This window comes from Arvicola amphibius, chromosome 13, assembly GCF_903992535.2.
Source record: "Arvicola amphibius chromosome 13, mArvAmp1.2, whole genome shotgun sequence".
Lineage (NCBI taxonomy): Eukaryota > Metazoa > Chordata > Mammalia > Rodentia > Cricetidae > Arvicola > Arvicola amphibius.
Genome location: NC_052059.1, coordinates 29434874 through 29451995, shown reverse-complemented (window position 1 = coordinate 29451995; position 17122 = coordinate 29434874). Strand labels below are relative to the sequence as shown.

Genomic DNA, 17122 nt, shown 5'->3' with positions numbered 1-17122 from the left:
GCAGTGGTTTGCTGAGTTACATGTATTTCTGCATTTTTATAGTTAGCCGCTAATTCACTGTTTTCTCTTTCTGTGATTTGTACAATCAGGGAAAATATTCCTGCTGCAAAGCTGCTTCTGCTTTGCCATCCCTGTGACACTGGTCTCTGTTGTTTCCTTTGCTTTGCTATATTATGAACGTCAATGCTGTTGGAGTAATTGGTTTTCATGTCTTTGAATATTAAGATTATATAGGATTTAGTTATTGTAACATATACGGTGTTTATTGTAGTTCAAAACTGTCATTTGGTCTTTGGATTACGGCATTAATTTTCAATAAGATCATAATGGATGTAACTTATTAGAGATTTTGACTAAAGAAATGTTTCTCTCGCTTCCTGTTTGCTTTATTGGTACACTAAACAATACAATGATTGGCTAAATAATTTGAAAATAGTGACCATCTGCATACATTTTACAATTAGTTAAAAGTGAAGATGTTTACTTAATGTTTGTTCATAAGACTGAATTTAGAGATATTTTTCTATAATTCTATTTTAATAATGGAATGTTTATTTTAGACAGATTTGAGAACAATTGGCAAGAAGTTCCTTCCCAGTGACATCAACGGTGGAAAGGTAGAAAAGGTAAAGAAGGCGGCAGCCCGAGCTGTGCTGGCTGCTGCAGGACGTGGACATGTGCACTGGGTTACTAGACAGAGAGCCTGGGAGGTCACAGTTAGAACGCTGTTTTGCTTCACATGTAGAACACTATTAAAAGTTGAATTCTGGTGAATTTTAAATTTTAAAAACCATTTTTAAATGAATTATATATAAATAAATTTATATTTAAAATCAATTATAAATACGGAATATTAATGTGGCATGTAATACTCATCACATTGTTAAAGTGCGGGACAAGTCCCCTTGTCTTTGTTTATGTTTTAGTTTCCTTCGTAAGCTGTCACTGAATTTACTCAGTCTGTTTAGGAACATAAAAGTGTCAGATGATGAGGTCTTCAGCAGTTCGGCAAAGATGCTGTTTTTATTGTTTTTCACATAGAGGCATTCTTACCAATTTATTCAGCTCTCTCATTTTTTAATGCGAAAATACCCTTTAAAGATAATCAGGTACAGATGATGTTTCCTGCACATTTCTCTTTAGTTCTTTGAATTTTATAATGTATATTGTTATAGTAAAGAATTTAAAATTGCTGCTGGTAATGTTTTGAACTGTTAGTCTAATTTCTTAGCTGCAGAGGGAGTGGAGAGCATGTGGTTACTTGTCCTGCAGGTAGTTCTGTGTAGATTTGTCATCGCCACACCTTTCCTTCTGTTTACCTGGGAACTTTTGCTTAGTGTTAGTTTCTAGTGTTGTTTTCTAATGTGTTTTATAGACTCCTCTGCGATTTGTTTACATTTCACTTTTGACTACAAAAATAGTTGTTTTCAGATGTAGTTTCCTGCTGCGTTCCCCTTGGTCCTCAAACTATCCTTATTCCTATCTGAGTTTCCAGCCTGAATATGGAACCTGCTCATTTGCATTTTTTTCCTTTAAGGGGATGTTGGCCTTACTGTCTCAGAAACATACTTAGAAAACCGCTGCATTACAACTGCAGATTGGGCAGCAATGGTGGCCTGCCCTGATGAGTATAGTAATTACACAAGTGTTCATGCACAACTGTATACTAGTTTTATTAAGAAAATGAGAGTTAGCCGGGTAGTGGTGGCACACGCCTTTAGTCCCAGCACTTGGGAGGCAGAGGCAGATGGATCTCTGAGTTTGAGGCCAGCCCGGTCTACAGAGGGAGTCCTAGGACAGCCAGGGCTACACAGAGAAAGACTGTCTCGAAAAAAAAAACAAAAGGAAAGGAAGGAAGGAAAGAAAGAAGAAAGAAAGTGAGCTTACTATAATACTGCTTTTCCATTGTCTCTGTCCTTAAGACTCAGAGCCCGCACTGCCTTGAGCTCACCAGTAGATGGAGACATTCTTTGTTCTAACCGTTTTCTCAGCACAGTTTTGCTGTTAGAACTGTATGCAGTATTTTGTAAACGTTTCCTTTGAAGGCAGTTGATAACAATTAACAAAAATTTGCAACCTGAAATCTTCGTGATACGTATTATCACTTACAACATCCTTAAATGTGATGCTAGTTTATATATAGGATGAATAGATAAAAGACTCCCTCCTCATGTGTAATAGAAATTGCTAGATTATTCTTTTTCTGTTTGGCTACATTTTCCCCTTTACTAGCTGCTGCTGACGAGATTTAATTCCTCTCACTGCAGAAATGAAAATGTTTTCAAACAGCTTTCATAGAAAAAATGTAAAAGCTGATACACAGATTGTACTTATTTTGTTGGCCATTAGCTAGAACTCCACACACTGTATTTGAATACAGTTATATTTAGGCTAGATATTCAAGGGGTATATATTTGATATGAATTAAAGATCAGTAGAACTCACATACCTTATTTGTGCTTTTAGTAGAATGATTTACTACCAGCATTCCATCCTGTTAATAATGCCTGATTGTTATAAAGACATGATTCTAGAATTATCTTTTATTAATTTGCATATGTTAGTTTTAGTTTAAAATAAGCTTTATCTTAATCTGTAAATATGCTATAGGGAAATGCTATTTTAATTATTAATCTGCCTATCTTTTACTTTGCTGTGCTAATTATTATGGAAAGTATACTTAAATATGATGCTAATTTATATATAGAATGAATAGATAAAAATAATCCCTTTCAAATGAAATAGAAACTGCTAGATCATTCTTTTGTTTTGCTTTGTTCTTTTCTCAAAGCCCCAATTTCCCCGTCCTCTCCTCTTTTCAGTCCCTTCCCCGCACATCCCCTCTCTCCCAGATCCACTTCTCCCGTTTCCTTTCAGAAAAGGGCAGGCGTATTAAGTTGCAGTAAGACTAAGCACATCCCCTTGTATTAAGGCTAAATGAGTCAGTGCAGTAGGAGGAAGCAGAAGAGACAGAAACACCCCCACACCCACTGTTAGGCATGCCATAAGAAACCAAGCTACTCAACCATAACATATATGCAAAGTGCCTAGGTCAGTCCCATGCAGACTCTGTAGTCCCCTATGGGCCCTGATTCTATGGGTTTTCTTGTGGTGTCCTTGAGCTCTCTGGCTCCTATAATCTTTCCTCCCCACTTCCACAGGATTCCCCAGGCTCTGCCTACTGTTGGTCTATGGGTCTCTGTATCTGCTTACATCAGTTGCTGGATGCAGCCTCCCTGATAATGGTTATGTTAGGCTCCGGTCTACCAGTATAGCAGAGCAGCTAGATAATCCTTTTTCTGTAGCGTGATTAATAAAAGCTCAGAGACAGATATTGGGATTCAACCTGAAGACCAGAACAGCAAAACAACTAGCTACTGACTTTACTTTGATGTTAGTCTGAAAATGGTGAACCTGCCTCCAGGAAATCTCAGAACGCAACTGAGTCTGAGTGTTGTCTCCTCTCGTTTCATAATCCTCTCTAGTTCTGGGATTAAGGACATGCGCCACTACTGCCCAGTTTCTTTGGCAAGTGTGGCTACTGGGATTAAAGGTGTGTGACATCACTGCATGGTCTGTAAGACTGGCCAGCGGCTGTTTTACTCTCTCATCTTCAGCCACTACATTTTCATCTTATTTTTATTGCTCATATTTTTTCTTTCGCTGGCTGCTTCTGACATGCCATGTAATTGATGGATTTTGGTAGAAAATACTATTTTCTAGTTTTCATCTTATATTAGGAAAGGAAGAAAGGATAGTAAGAAAGGTGAGCAGAAGAAAGGAGATTGAGAGGGAAACAGAGAGTAACCTAGATTTATTTTACAGTTAGCTCCCAGACACAGCAAACTGGGAAACAACTTTCCAGTATTCTGACCAACATTAAAAAGCAAGTGTATAGTATATGTCTTAGTATGGAGGGGGATGATGTAATAGGAACCAGTAACAGATTAGGAAGATACAAGGACAACCACTGGCCTTACGCAAATCCTATTTCTCTAGATTATTAAATTTTGTGATTTTTGGCAAGTTATTTAATCTTTCTAGAGGTTAATATTCATATCGTTAAGATATTATTTCCTCATGCCATTAAAGAGATAAGTGATGTTGCACATGAGGTGTTCAGTGCAGCACAGTGCACACGGTGGCTTTGACATATTATGGGCCATTCAGGATGGCGTGTTTGTCTCAGAACTCTAACAGTGCATAAGTACTGATTACCTCTGCTCGGTTACTGCGGGCTCCAAGAGAATTCAGTGAGAGAAGCAAGCAAATGGACTCATTTTTGTTGTCTGGATTCAGCCCTGAACCACCTTGAGCCAGACTAATCATTGCGGTAGGATCAAAGGTGGCCTGAAGCTGCTCTGACAGATTCTACTGAATTTCTAGCCTGTCTGTGATACCACCATTTCAAAGAGAGAAAGCCATTTGAAGATTTGGGAACATTTCCCCAAGTATTTAGAAGCAAGGGAGGTGTGGGGACCATCATCTTTGTAGGAGCATCTCCCATTTGCCTTGAGTGGTTCCTTTAAAAGCCTCCCCTCGGCGTCCTCCTGCCCCTTTGGAAGATTCACTAGGTAGAGGCTCATCGCAGTGTTCTGGAGCTTTTCAGGAAGACCAGCAATTCTCTTGGGAGGTAGATGAGCAGAGTCTAAATTTCATCTCCCAAAAGGCTGAAGTCTGTGTCATTGCTGTTATGATTAGTGAGACCAAGGTAACATGATTTTCATGATTTGGCAATTTCAGATTAGGAATAAAGTGGAGAGCTAGTAGATTTGGGATCAGGTAAGAAAGGTAGGTCTGCAGTTAGATCTACACATGGAACTGGTTTACTCTGAATTTACAGTTTCAGTCCAAGATGTCTTGGGCCTTCAGAAAGACACTGTCATCTGGATTTTGCAGCTGAAGTCTTAGTCATTGCTATTATGACTGATTATTTTGAGAGAAAATAGAGTTGCAAAAATTGAAATGAACTTTATTACTAGTTAATATAACATTTCCCCCTGAGGGTCTTTCCCCTCTCATTCTCTGACTGAAATTTTGAAATTTCAGTGTACTCTGGATAGTGTTGGAGCATGACTTAGATTTCCAGCAGAGACTTGAAACGTGGTGAAGGGGTGGACAAAGATTTTCCTGCAGGCTTTGCAGTCCAGGCCACAGGCTCTAATAGTTCTTCTTTTTCCTCCCTAGGCCCTAAGTTGGAGGTGGTATATGTTTCCCTCTCTCCTGTCTGTCTGTCTGTCTGTCTGTCTGTCTCTGTGTGTAAGAGAGAGAGAGAGAGAGAGAGAGAGAGAGAGGGAGAGAGAGAGGGAGAGAGAGAGAGAGAGGGGTGGGTATATGTTGTATCTGACACGACTTCTTTTCTGAGCTTTTTTGGGATAGACTTTGTGACCCAAAGGCTTGGGACAGCTAGTAGGCTAGCAGCGCACAAACTGGAGACCATGGGAAATAATCATAATGTAAATGCAGTAAAATTATTTATTGTTTTTCTGTTTAATTTGAAAATTTCATTTTTTTCATAGCAAGTTTAAAACAAGCTGTGAATGGTAAATGTAAGATGTGGCTCTGCTTCTTCCTCCGGATCATTGATACATTGGTCTGGTCCATGAGGGGGTGCGAGCAGAAGTGAGGAACAGGGCTTGGTTAGCTGTGTGTATGATGGAGATAGCCCTCTGGGAGATGACTTCAGTGAATCAGCTCAACTTTATTCCAGAGTATGGAGAATATATAGGATTGGGGAGCCTGGGGACAAAGGCTAATTTGCATTAAGTGGCACAGTCCTATCATAAGGCTTTGTATGTGGGAGCAAGATGCTATAGCAGAACTCCCAGTATAAGTCTTAATTACCGTACAAGCAGCAGGGGAGGCTTCTAGAATCAAACTATGCTAATGGTCACTCTAGAGATAAATCAGGCATCCAGGTTTATTGACAGCTCTCAGATAAGGTCAGTCCTCTGGGTCAGGGACACTTTCCAGATAAGGGCAGGTAGAGAGCAGGAAGTCTTGCTGGGGGGTGAGGAGGGTTTCCTAATGTTTAAATTTGGAAAAAGCTGTCAGGCCATGATGGACTCAACCTCTGCCCAACAAGGCCTTCCAACAGCAGGATATGGCTCAGTTTCCAGCTTTGTGACCTGAACAGTTACCCGAGGACTTTTGCACATTACTGAAGAACCCTGACAGGAAATGTGTTAGGTGTGTGAAACTCTCCTGGAGAGTAGGGAAACATAAGGTTGCTCACTTCAGATAGGAAACCAACACCAACCAAAGCAGTGATTACACCAAATGTCCAATGAGTTACTGAGAGAGGTATGGGAGAGGGCTTGCTTGCAGGAGCAGGTGTTGACTACCCAACAGGGGTAAGGATGCTCTCTGCATGGCCTGTACGTGGCTCAGCAGGGTGGAGAATCTTCCCCAAGCATTGGGACTCATCATTCAGAGCAGAGCAGACTCAGCTATTGTCTCCGTAGCTTTGGGGACCAGCATCAGCTCTGGGGGCCTTGTAAAGTGGTTTCCTCTGAGTCTCCTGAGTCTTCCTCCAGGATGGGATGTTTCAACTTGGAGGAAATTGTTACCCAACAGTTCAGTTCTGGAGTTAGTTCTTTTTAACTTGTTAGTCCTCCTGCTGACAGCTGCATATGCTTTTTAAAATGCTCAACTGATTGAAGGCTTCAGGTTCACAAGGTGAAGAGACTGGTTCAGAGCCTCAGCAATACCAACATGAGCCACAAGATGGCAGCCTTGTCTTAAAATTCTGAGGGAACCCACATAGTTCTCATTTAGAGGGTGAATGTTTTTAAGAAGAAAAAAACTGGGAAAACGTTCCAGTTTTAATTTAAAGTTGTTTTCTATCTACTCTGTTAATTTAGTCTTCAGTAAATGATAGCTTATTAGTGTCCCATTTAGTGAATGAGTTATTAAAATTAAACATGTACTTGTATTTTTCAGAAAAATGAATAAAATAGGGAATTTGTGTTTTATTTACTAAGACTTAATAATAACATTTCTTATTATTTGGATCTCTATCCTTCTGAGTGTCTTAAACAAATAAGCTCCGAAAAGGAAAACAACACCAACAACCTTCTATCAGTACTTCTATCAGGAGCACACATTGAGTAGTGAAAGGCAGAGACCCTGGAGACTGTGGCTGCCCCGGGGGGAGTGGGAGCTCCGTGTGCTCCCCTCCTGTGTCATTTTCCTAACTACTCAAAGCAATTAGGGACAGTTTGTTTGCTGTTCTGTTGTTCTTACTTATACTGTTGCTTCTGTTGTTCAGGAATCTCAAGTTTGGGAAACTATTCAAGATATTTTCTGAAGGCTCTAAAATTCCTGAAGGATAGGCGTTTTAGAATCTTACAGTAAATATACACCACACTTCTAATCTATACATTTTCCTTGTGTTACTGCCTTGCTACCTTTATCATTTTCTCTTGCTGGTCTTGTGTGCGCACATCAGTTGAGACTGTGAAAGGGTCTGCATTCCAGACGGCTCACCACTACTGCCTCTCCCAGTCCTCAGTGCTTGTGATCCTACGTCCTCCATCATTGGGACATCAAGGCTGTTTAGAGCTTGTTCTTAGTAAAACCTTCTTTTGCTCTCTCTCTCTTTTTGGTTTTTTCGAGACAGGGTTTCCCTGTAGTTTCTAGAGCCTGTCCTGGAACTAGCTCTTGTAGACCAGGCTGGCCTCGAACTCAGAGATCCGCCTGCCTCTGCCTCCCGAGTGCTGGGATTAAAGGCGTGCGCCACCACCGCCCGGCTCTTTTGCTCTCTTTTTGGTGATTTGTTTGAGAATCTCCCCGGACTAACGTTAGATGATTGATCTTTATTATCTGTAGTCTTAGGAAAAGCAACAATTGCATGAATAGAGCTTTTGTTGCTGCAGTACCCAAACGCCGTCCAGCTATAGGCCAACTGCTGTTTAGTCTGGAATTTCTGACTCAACTGTACCTGCTCTTCTAATCTGCTGGCCTCTTTTGCGTCCAGTTAAAGAATAATATTCCCATTGCTCTGTGCACACACATTTGTTTTTATTGTTAGTTGTGGAATGCACAGTAGAAAAGACTTGCTTGAGTGAGACAGCTCCGTGTTTCATTCTGTTTCTGCATCGTGATCACTGATGGCTTCTGGTAAAGTATTTCTTTCCCTGTGCTGTCAGTTTTATGTACACGAGGATACATGAATGATCCTCACGTCCCATGTGTTCCACAGGTGAATTCAACACTGCTGTAAAGCTCCAGCCCTGTCTTCTGCTGTACTGGCTTCATGTTAAATAAGTTACAGCATAGCACTGGAAAATCATTTTTGCTTCTTTTATTCTTTTTTATTTTTTGACATAGGGTTGTCAAGTAAACCAGAAAAGTTTGGAACTTGCTGTATAGCTCAGGGTGCACCAAAATTTGTGATCCTCTGGGCCTTAGGCTCCCAGGTACTAGGATTACAAGGTGCACTACTGCTTCCCTTCAAGAGTATTGATCTTATTATTTATCTTATGTATGGTGGTGTTTTATCTGCATGTATATCTGTGCACCACATGTGTGTCTGGTACCTATAGAGACCAGAAGAGGGCCGTAGATCTCTAGAAATGGAAGTTACAGATGGTTGTTGCTTGTTAGCCACTGTGTGGGCACTAGGAATGAAATCTAGATTGTCTGAAAGAGCATCAGTGCTCTTGACTGCGGAGCCATCTCCCCAGCCCCAGAAATATTTTATTGTATTCAAACAGGTAAAAAATTACTAAACTTACTCATATATATGTGTGTGTGTGTGTGTGTGTGTGTGTAATGTTTTCCTCATGTTTTTCTCACCCATCTTTATAAACCCTTCTCCACATGACTCCTCCCTACTACTTCCTGTCAGCTAGTTGCTGACTCAGCCTCCAGACCACAGGTGAATTATATTTACTCAAACACATCTTTGCGTAAACAAATGTTCCAGAGTATAAACAAAAGTGACACGCCTTAAAATAATGCTCTCCAACATGCAACTGCTTTTTCTCACCAAGCATTCTCCCTGACCTTTTAGCAGTTTTGAGTGTATATTTATAGAGTTGAAAGAGACAATTCCATAAAACAGATTTTATGTTGGAAGTACATATAAGAGGGAGAGCCATTCAAACTCAGGTAAGAGATTTGTTCTCTTCTCTAGACTGTTGTCTTTTAGAGATGTGATTTTTAATTGTGGAATATTGAACGGGTCTCCATAGTGGAGGCATATTTGAAACTTCAGACTACAATGTATATGGGCTGGAGCATTGGCTTAACAGTTAACACTTCTTGCTGCTTTTGCACAGGACTGGTGTTTGGTTCCCAGCATCCATGTCAGGTGATTCACAACCACCTATTACTGCAGCTCACCAGGTCTGATGTCCTCTTTGACCTCTGAGCAGTTGTATATATGCACATGTGTGTAGACAAACGTGTACCCATAAATAAAATTAAATATTTGGAAAAACCCTTAGAGTACACATACTCTGTACACTCATCTTCCTGCTATAAGATTTTTAAATATATGTATATATTATATATGTATATATAGTATGTGTTTACATTTAGTATATATATATATATATATAATACTCAATATTTTTCTATTTGAAAACAATATGCTGTTTTTATAATATGAATTCTAGGAAATGGGGCCAAATCAAACTTTTAGGCTGGTAATTATATATGGAAGATATATGTATTTTGCATTTGTGATTAAATTCTCTCTCAGTTTGGGGAATTTTTTATTCTAAGATACTTGTTTAGAGAGGGAGAAAGAAAACAAATGGTGGTATCTTTTCTTGGTGTACAGCCACATCCTGCCACTTGTCTCACCTTTGCATAGTGTAGAAGACGCCCTTAGTGGCAGGAGAGCAGCACGAAGACAGAGCTAGGCCAAGTGTACAGAGTGAGTGAGGTCATTTGTACAAAGTACAGAGCTGCTTGCTGTGTGCTGGGACCTGTGTGTTGTATGTAGCTCATGGATACCGGCTGATAGCACATCTCTTCTTGACCCAGTGTGTTGTTGTATTTAGTTGGTTGTTTGTATTGGCAAGGGGAATTGTCAAATGGTATAAACTGTGGCTTTTTCATTATTCTCTCTCTTAGAAATGATTTTACTAACACTTCTGGCATCAGACTGTCTCTGTGGTTTAGCTTTGGCTGTATTCATGCTGTGGAGGTTGTAAAGATAGCTTTTCAATTCTGAAATTTCACTGATCAAACCAATATATTAATTTTAAAACATAAATTATTTAAACTGTCGATGTATATATGTATGTATGTACATATATATGCATGTACACATATATATGTATGATGTATGTACATATAGGTATGCTTGAAGCCTAATATTAAAGTAGTCTCTGACACCTCTTCTGATCCAAATACTATAATATCTGAATAATTCTGCTCAGGTGTTCTGGTCCCCACCCCTTCCTATACCAAGAAGCAATTGCTGTAAATTTTTAGTTTATTCATTGATTTTTAAGTACATTTTGATTGCATATCCAATTACAGTAAATATGTATCAAATATTTTGATGGCTATTTAGTTTATTATTGTTTTTTATCAGTTTGGAATTGAACAAGCAAGTAATAGATGAACTCAGAAACTGAATTAGTATATGATAGAGTTAAGCTAGTGTTCATGTTTATAAGATGATGCCAAATTATTTTACAAAGGTGCATCATTTATAGTACTTTCATTAGAGTATACAGTATCTATTTGACAGGTACCTTTATGACACTTGAAACTACCAGTTTTTTCTACTTGTGGTTGTAAAATAAAATATTCTTCCTTAGGTTACTATTTTTTCTTCCAATAAATTTTAGAATCAAATTATTAAATCTCTTAAAGTGTGCTAGGATTTTTCCGAAGCTGCAGATCAGCTCAAAGACAGTTGACATCTTTATAGGATATGTGATACTACCCATAAAATGCTGGTAAGCTTCCCATCTGAAGAGAGTAAAGAGCCTCTGTGGGCAGCGTTTACCACTCTCCGTAGCTTAATAAGTCTGTATTATACAACGTGAAACCACTCAAGCTGGAATTAAGAAACACAGAATAGATTCCTGTGCGTTAGCCTGAGATGGCTAGTTTCCTGACCTCCAGGCACGCATGTAAACACACACACACACACATTTTAAATTTAGATTCTGCATATGAGAGAAAATATGGTATTTTCTTTCTGAGTTAGTCGGCTTGCTTTGCTTAGCATAATGTTTTCCAATAAACAATATTTTTCTATAAATACCATGATTTCAGTTTCTTTATAGCTGCATGAAATTCCCTTGCGTTGTATACTACATTTTCTTTATCTGTTGTTTGTTGATGAGTAACACGGCTGGTTATGTTTTCTACCTATTGTGATAGCACAGCTGTACACTAGTTTGTGCAAGCATTCCAGTGCTGTCTTGATTTAGGACATGGACTAGAAGAGCAGTGTCACGTGGTAGCTGTAGTTTGAGTTTTTTAGGAACCTCCAAACTGATTTCCATAGTGGTTGCACAAGCCTGCAGTCCCACCTGCACTGAATATTAAGTGTTCTTCCCCTCTGCCCTCAGCAGCACTTGTATGTGATTTCTTGATATTAACCATTAGAGCTAGAGTGAGATGGAATTTCCTTCCCCTGATGACTAAGTCCATCAGGATGCTTAAACAATATTTATTGGATATTTTTAAAAAATATTAGTGGTCATTTGTGTTCCCCTCCCCTCAATGGCTAATGATGTTAAACATTTTTTCAAGTATTGACTGGTCATTTGTAGTTTCTTCTTTGAGAACTGTCTTGTTTAGTTCCATTAGCCCATTTGTTTATGACGATCTGGGAGGGCTGATTTTGACAGCTATATACATGTTTATATGTATATAATTACAGTCTGGCGTTAGTTGACAGTTGTGGTTATCCTATTCACTCTGGAGATTGTTCCTTTTGTTTTAAAGAAATCCTTAGTTTCATGCAATCTGCCTATCAACTCTGGGTTTATTTCTGGTGCTGTTGGAGTCCTCTTTGGAAACCCTTGCCTCTTCCTGTGCTTAGAGTTGTTTCACCTGTTTTTTTCCCAGCGGTTTCTGAGTTTTCTGTTCAGATCTTTGATCCATTTTCATTGACTTTGTGCAGAGAAATGGGTCTGATTTTACCCTTTCACACATGGAAAACCAGTCTTCCTACCAGCTTTTGTTTTCGAGCTTGTCATTTCTCCAGTACATTCTTGGCAGTTTGTAAAAACAATTAGACATCTGTAGCTGTGTGGGCTTATTTCTCGCTCCCTTATTCTATCCCATTGTCGGTCTTTGTGCCATTACTATACTTTGTTGTTGTGGCTGTCTTGTTTCTACTGTGGCTGTGGAATAGGATTTGGGATTAAACATCGGAATACCTCTAGTGTGTTGTGGAGAACTTTTCTGTTCATGCATATTTTGAGTCCTATATGCCTTTCATTGAATAGATTATTTATGCCTGTAGTGTTTATCTCAACTTTAAATAACTATTGTGTTCTTAGGTTTGATTTCTTTATAATGTCCCAGGTTGTTGTTTCTTTAAATTACATCATGTGTATACCCATTCATTCATTCATTCATTCATTCATTCATGATTTTTTTCTGGCTGTTACTTGAATATAATATTTTGTCAACCTTGCATTCTTTCTTCTGGTGAACTTTCTACTTAAAAATTTTTACTACATTCATGAGTCTCTCTCTCTCTCGTGTGTGTGTGTGTGTGTGTGTGTGTGTGTGTGGCATTCATGTAGAGACCAGAGAAACCTTTCAGGAACTGGTTTTCTCCTTCTACGAAATGGACCCTTGGATCAAACTCAGGCTCCCGAGCTTGGCAGCAGGTTTCTTTCCTGATAACCCATCACATCCTTCCCATTCTTTGTTTTTAATTTGATTTGCTTTTCATCTCCCACATTTTTTTGTTTTTTAAGATCCCAATTTGTTTGGTAATTTTTTTTCGTTTTTGTTGCTGACTTTTTTCTCCCCACATTACTGTTTTTCTCATCCATTTTGCCGACTTTTCCTTCCTGTTACTGGTTCTGTTTTTTCTCTTCTGGTTTGAATTCATTCATTTGTTTGTATCTTCTGTCGGGTCTCTGATCATTTTCCCAAGAAAACTTGGTTTAGATTTTATCTCTGTAGTATCTTTGAGTTCAGTGGTTAAAGAGTTATTTACCATCATTGAAGAATTCGTGTTGCTGTTCTTGTGTGTGTGTGTCGGTGTGCGCACTCATGCACTGTGTATGTGGAAACCAAGGTGGACATAGTTGTCCTCCTCCGTTACTTCTCCTTAGTGGCTGAGAGAGGATATGATTGATGGTGAGTATTGATTGTCACCTGGAAGATGGGCAGGCCCTGGGCGTGCTCTGGGGGGTTTATCTTTGTTGTGTTAATTATGGTGGTCGGACCTGCGCACTATAGATGGTGCCTTTCCCCTGCTGGGATCCCGGGCACTGTAGATGGTGCCTTTCTCTGTTTGGGATTCTGAGCTGTATAATTGGAGAAAGCATGATGAGCCCATAGCTCATCCCTTTTCGCTTCCAGGCTGTATGCCATGGAACCAACTGATTCAAGCTCCCACTGCCTTGATTCCCACACCATGATCTCAAGTTGGAAGAGATTGTCCCCCTTAAGGTTGCTTTTGTTAGGATTTTTTTTTTTTTGAGAGAGAAATTGAAAAAATAAGAAACAAGGTCTCCGACTTAATTTGGAACCCAGTTTTCGTCAGACTAGTTAGCTGGCTAGAGTGGCCAGCCAGTGAGCCCCCCAAATTTGCCTGTTTCTGTCCTCCAACATAGACTTACAGTCATAGATTGGCTTTTATGTGGTATTAGGCTTATTAAGTTATCTGGCTAGCCTGTTGTTCATTCATATTTTAATCTCTGTGTGTTTCTGTATATTCATACATATGTTAGTCCGAACAGCTGTAGTAGAATTTTGGGGAGGAGCCTTCACATCGAGTAACCTGCTCTTGGTGGTGCAGTCACCTTGATGGTACCACTCAATGAGAAGCCAGCTGCCTTAAATTTTTATTATATATGGTGTGTGTGTGTGTGTGTGTGTGTGTGTGTGTGTGTATGTATGTGTATGTATGTGTGTGTGTCTTCTGTCTGTTTGTCTCTTCCTGACACCAAGCAGCTTTTGTAAGTGGCTTTTGTTTCCTCCTCCAACCAGGGAAGCACACTGCTGTTGGCTCTGCCTTTCTTCTCTGGATGCATTGCCTTTTTACTCCCACTCTTTTCTGGAGTTCTGAAGCTTTTCCTCCTCCTTCTTGTAGTAACACCCATTTTCCTTTACTTTAACTGTTACTGCCTCTCTCAGAAGCCCGCTCTAGTCCACCATCTTACCCAGAAATAGTGTTTGCCTTTAGTAGCTGAAAGGCTGAGATAACTTAGATGAAAGGTTAGACTAGATAAAACTGAATGTGTAACACTGTCGTTCAGGGTCAACGTTGATTTTTTTTTTTTCAGCTTGATGACTTGCTTGCTTGGGAAATAAAGCATAAATGTTTGCCAACTGTTTTTCATTTCTTTTCTGAAAATATGTATTAATTTTTATGCACAGAAATATTTACTTTAAAAAACGTTACTATTAATGAAGAAATAAACATTTTAAAACTATGGTAATAACTTAAAGCTCTATGTAGTAATTATCATTTCTATTAAATTTATTTTTCTACATATAAGCAAATTTAACTGTGTTTATCCAGTTTTGCTATCACCATTTTATTATATAAAGATTTAGCTTTATAACTAGTTAGTCCATTGATTTATTTTTACTTTGATTGAAGTTGACAAGAGAGAACATTTTTTTCTCTCTGTCAACACATGTCTTGTAGCATCAGATTTAAAATCATTTTAAAAAGGGAGTGTAGAGCCAGGCAGTTGTGCATGCCTCTAATGCCAGAATTCAGGAGGCAGAGACAGACGGATCTCTATGAGTTCTAGGCCAGCCTGGTCTACAGAGTGAGTTCCAGGACAGTCAAGGCTACGCAGAGAAACCTTGTCTCAAAAAAACAAAACAAAACAAAGCAAAACAAAAAGGAAGTGTGGAAGTAAGTGCACCTCACTCCTTGAACTTGCTGTATCTTGCCTCTGGAGTACTGTATTCATATGTATTTTTTAACTAGAAGGTGCGGTTGGTGTGGGAGGGCTATACGTAGATGTGTTTGAGCAGGAAGCATTCCTTTGAGCTGCTGCTCTAAGGTGGTGTCCCTTACAGTAATGGCAGTGTGTTCCCTCCTGACTGCCTGTTCATGTGATGGGGAGGAAGCAGATTTATCAGAACTGGTTAGAGCATGGCCTAACACACCTTTTGTTACAGGAATCAACTGTTCCTTTAGTGCTTTCATGCCTTGGAACTATCTTAAAGTGAATTCACAAAGTTGTTCTTCTGCAAGCTTCCTGTTTGAAATTTTACCACTGAATTAGAGAATAATTTCAGTCTTGACTTTAATTGAAGTTATTTTTATGTCATAGTAAATAACCATTAAAAAGAGAAAATTGTGTAATTGAAATTGTACCAATGACTAAGAAGTGACCTTCATTCCTTTGTGTGTGACAGCTTGAAGGTCCGTGTGTATTACAAATTCAGAAGGTCCGCAATGTCGCTGCACCAAAGGACAATGAGGAGTCGCAGGCTGCGCCAAGGATGCTCCGTTTGCAGATGACTGATGGGCATACCAGTTGTACGGCAGTAGAGTTCAGTTATATTTCAAAAATCAGGTGATTCATTTAACTTGTTAAAGAAAATTTGAATGTGCTTTACAAGCCTGATTTCATCATAAGAATCTGAATAGGGAGAAATGGAGTGAATGTTGTACTTTTTTTCTCAAGAAATTGCTCAAAATGTTTATTTCTTTTATCTTCCTAGAAGACAGTTAGGGTTAAAGTTAGTCACTCTCTTCTGTGTTATCTATAAAGGAAATGTAAGATGTGCATGTAAGCCAGAAAGTGGTGGCGCACGCCTTTAATCCTGAGGCAGAGGCAGGTGGATCTCTGTGAGTTCGAGGCCAGCCTGATTTACAAAAACTAGTTCCAGGAAGGGCTCCAAAACTACACAGAGAGGCCATGACTTGAAAATCAAAAACAAACAAACAAACAAACAAACAACAAAAAAATGCATGCAAGCATTCCCTCAACTCCTCCCAAATCCACCACCACTCCCTACCCATTCAACCTTTTTTTCTTTTTTATATTCATGGATATGAATTTGCTGCTCGTATACAGTGGGTTTGGAGCCATCCACTCTGGCTTGGTTGACCTGGGGGCCACAAACTTAAAGAAACTACTCCCAGCAGCAGCCATCAGCAAGGAGCTTCTCTGATGAGAATTGAAAGATACACTAATTTAAGTCAGTAGGAATATTTAATACTATGTTGTTTTAAAATAGTAGTGGGTTTCCCATAGGGTTTATGAACTGTCTAGCTACAGGTATTTTGGTACTGATATAGCATCAGGTTGGGTTCCATCTTGTGGTGTGGGTTTTAAATCCATTTATAAAATGGTTAGTTACTCCCGTGGCATGGGCACCACTCTTGGACCAGTGGGCATATTTTGCCAGGTTGGTCGTTATTACAGGTTATTATTGTAAATTGTTGACTACACAGCAGGATAAGACTAATAATTATTATTTTTCCCTTCTGGTACTACATAGTACTTGACAACACTATGAAAGTTAGCCAGTAGGAATTACAGATATTTAGAGATACAACTCTTAAGATGTAGGAAGATGAGTAGAAAGATGAGAGCGTGTTCCTATCAATGTTTGCAGAGGTTTCTGTCCCTCTTGGTTCCGCAATAAACACACAAACTATATTATTTAAATCACTGCTTGGCCTATTAGCTCTAGCTTCTTATTGACTAACTCTTACATCTTAAATTAACCTGCTTCTTTTAATCTGTGTATCATGACGTGAATGTGGCTTACCAGCAAGGTTCCCGAGCGTCTTTCTCCAGTGGGGCTACATGGCTTCCTAATGACTCTACCTTCTTTCTCCCAGCATTAATTTTTGTTTTCCTGCCTAGCTCTATTCTACCTTATCACAGGCCAAAGCAATTTCTTTATTTATTAACCAATAAAAGCAACACATATACAGAAAGACTTCCCACACCATTTATAAAGGCAGTTTGAACACTGCTTACTG

The 17122-nt window shown here is 39.2% G+C and overlaps 1 protein-coding gene across 3 annotated transcripts in view; it reads left to right on the top strand.

Moving 5' to 3' along the window:
- The window catches only part of Tdrd3 (tudor domain containing 3), a 155051-nt gene that overhangs the window by 69544 nt on the left and 68385 nt on the right, over nt 1–17122 (top strand). For all 3 annotated transcript variants that reach the window (XM_038309981.1, XM_038309980.1, XM_038309982.1), the window contains exons 3-4: nt 561–626; nt 15541–15701. In XM_038309981.1, coding sequence (XP_038165909.1) covers nt 561–626; nt 15541–15701 — 227 coding nt within the window. The remainder of the gene's footprint in view (nt 1–560; nt 627–15540; nt 15702–17122) is intronic.